Genomic DNA, 3,322 nt, shown 5'->3' on the forward strand with positions numbered 1-3,322 from the left:
ACTAACGAGTCTATTTTCAAAATGTAAGATTAGAAAATAGAGATAATTGCAAAAGATGTAAGAAGTAGAAGCAAAACGTTGACAAAAAAATAATTACTCCAATAAAGTATATATGGCCAAGATTTGTACTTAAGTAAGGTCACAAAGTATTTGTACTTAGTTTCTTGACACCGCTGGGTATATGACTTAATTATTCCATCTCTTATTCTCCTCATCTTCACAGGATGGATCCAAACTTTCGGATGGTGTTTCTTTTTCAAGATGATTCCTACCATGGTTTCCTACTGGAGTTTAGCAAGCGTCAGCCGAGGATGTCGGAGTTTCTAGAGCAGCTGGAGGTGAATGCCGTTCAGCTGGACAGCATGAACAAAGGAGCAAAGATCTCCAGTGTGGTTGGCAGCTCCGTGGGAGCGGTCGGAGGTGTGCTCTCCATTGTTGGCTTGGCATTAATTCCAGTTACAGCAGGAGTGTCTCTAGCCCTGACCATGACTGGAATCGGGATGGGAGTAACCAGTGGAGTCAACAGCATCGTTACCACGGTCACAGAGGTGGGGGTTAATCGTACTCATCAAAAGAAAGCCAGCACGGTCTTTCAGAGCTTCATGGAAGACGTGATGAAGCTGCAGGATAGCCTGGAAGATGTGATGGATCAAACCATGAAAAAATTGGAGACAAGTGAGCTAGAGTTGGCTCTGGGACTCAGCAAAGCTATCTGTAAAGCTGGGACAGTTGGGAAAAGCATCGATTCAATTGTAGACCTAGCTTCTGCTGCCAAACTTTTAAAAGCTGAAGAGATTGTTTCAAGTGCTGGTAAGGTGGTCGCTCAGGAAGGAAAGGCGCTGCGGAACATTCCCAGACTGGCAGCAGACGTCCCAGATGTTGGCCAGGCAGCTGTTAAAGGAACCCTTGTTGTCTCCAAATCAGCCAGAGCCGGTCTGATCGCACTTAACGCTCTCTTCCTCGGCATGGACATCATCTTGATCTGTAAGGACAGCATCAGTCTGGCCAAAGGGAGCGAGACAAAGATCTCGCAGTTCATCAGAGCCAGATCTGCTCTGTGGAGCTCAGAAATAGATTCATGGAAGAAGATCCACGATTCTCTGAATGATGGCATACCTTCGTCTGGGAAAAAAGAGGCTGTCCTTGAAACACCATTTTATACAGAGGTTTAAATGGAGAAATTAAATATGAGTTAAAGTTGTTTTATATAGTAGATTAAAAAAACAAATATTTACAGTGGTATATTATACTGTAGTGCCATGTGGCATGCCTTGATCAAATCAAAGGGATCATTTCAGTCCATTTGAACAGTGGAGACAGATAAACATGTAACCCACTACATCAGTAAAATGTAGCTTCAGGCTTTTAAAGCTGTGAGCAAATCAACTGATCCATGATGGTTTTGCTTTTCTTTGCAAGAGGTAGATTGTTTTCTTGACTGAATAATAACCTTTAAATTCAGACTTCTTTTTGTTCTACACATTTGACTTCTAAATAAACACTTATATCAACATTAACACATTCAAACTGTAAGAAATGTTCCTTAAGCACCTTCTTATGATGTAACAGTTTGATAATACTGTTAATAAACATGAACTCCATGCTGACTACATTTCTGCCTTGTAGCATGAATGTCCTTGGTTTAAATCTGAACCTGATCTTTGAGATTGTTCTTTCCATATATGTGTAGGTTCTCTTTGACTACCCGTTTCCTCCCACCATCAGAACCCAAGATAATTGTGTGTTACTTTTTTCCTAACATAGACTCATCAAGGGTACAGTCTGCCTCTTGCAGGTAAAGACAATAAATGGATGGAATTTATTGAAGACAAGCCATTAGTCTTCTATGACCTGTCCATCAGATCCATGGGGGGCTTGTCTCGGTCTCCAGCCTGTTCAGGTTGTTCGCCACCTGGGCAAGAGGGGAAGAAAAACACTGGACAGGTTGCCACTGGAACACAGGGCTTCTATAATAAATAATCAATTTTCCAAATGATAATCCATAAATCTGATGACAAGAATGCCATGCAAACAAGTTGAAGTAGGCATGTAGTTCTGCTTAGAAAAGGTGCAGCTTTTTCCTTTTTCAAGTTCTTACTTTCTTATAAATTTCAGTCATATTTTCTGGCCACTTAAAATCTGATAAAATAACAAGTCTGCCAACCTTCACGCGACACTTATGTCATGTGTGTCCCGAGCCCGTAATATCATCAAAGACCCCTCACACCCCCACCATGGACTGTTGTCCCTGCTGGCCTCTGGAAAGAGGTTCCGCAGCATCCGCTGCAGATCCACCAGGTTCTGCAACAGCTTCTTCCCCACTGCCATCAGACTGTTGAACCTTTGATCCACAAACCGAACTGTGCACCTATTGCACATTATCGGGCATCAAATGCTGCTAAATGTTTAACTTTTAGCTCTTTCAGTTCATCTCATTTCTATTCTCAACCGAAGGAAATAACGCATTCTTGCACAAATGCCTATTTGCACTGAACTATTGCAATTTGCACACTGTTTTTATCCACTGCACTGTTTACACTTTGACCACTGCTGCACTTTTTGTATAACTCGTGTGTAACAATCCGGAAAGGTATTCCATCTCATTTGAAATATCAATGCAATGTTCATAAGCTGTATCCAACGCAATTTCGTTCTGTATGCACTCTGTGCATACAAAATGACAATAAAGAAGTCTATGCTATGCTATGTGGCTTCAAGCCACATATTACATTTATCTAGCGAATTTCCTAGATAAATGTCATATATAAATGTCGGATAAATATGTCGTATTTAGTTCCATTATTTCCGTGTGTGTGTATGTGTCTGTAAAGATATAAATATATATATATATATATATATATATATATGTATGTATATGGGTATACTCAGTACTTGTTTAGCCTTTTTACCAACTACTTTTATTATTCCTACTTTAGTATATTAAAGCTATTTATATGCATAAATCAAGCGGAACAATAAAAAAAAAGAAAATATGAATAGTGCTGTTCTTATTTATGTAAGTATCATTTTGGGAGCTCTACCCTCCTCTGCTGAAAGGCTTTAACCAGGTGATTTTAAGAGAATGTTGAGGCCTAAAATCAGACAGTCAGCAGATGAGAAACCTTTGTATGTAAATTTAAGAATAAAGTGATCAAGAATCGTTTTTCTAAATGGTTGATAAAAGTCTCTTTCTTATAGATGACATTAGAGCGTGTTTTTCTTTGGATTTGCTTGAAATATTGATAGTCAAGATTTTTTAGTTTTTCTCTTGTTTATCAGAAACATACTTTAATAATCCCAGAGGGAAATTACAGCTTCAGTA

General features: G+C 39.3%; 1 protein-coding gene across 1 annotated transcript in view; it reads left to right on the forward strand.

Moving 5' to 3' along the window:
• Positions 1–1,598, forward strand: part of LOC107096780 — an 8,483-nt gene extending 6,885 nt beyond the window's left edge. The window contains exon 4 of the mRNA XM_015393591.1: positions 224–1,598. Coding sequence (XP_015249077.1) covers positions 224–1,172 — 949 coding nt within the window. The 3' untranslated portion in view covers positions 1,173–1,598. The remainder of the gene's footprint in view (positions 1–223) is intronic.
• The last annotated feature ends 1,724 nt before the right edge of the window (positions 1,599–3,322 follow it).

Source organism: Cyprinodon variegatus, unplaced genomic scaffold (assembly GCF_000732505.1).
Source record: "Cyprinodon variegatus isolate N-32 unplaced genomic scaffold, C_variegatus-1.0 Scaffold24, whole genome shotgun sequence".
NCBI classification, from domain to species: domain Eukaryota; kingdom Metazoa; phylum Chordata; class Actinopteri; order Cyprinodontiformes; family Cyprinodontidae; genus Cyprinodon; species Cyprinodon variegatus.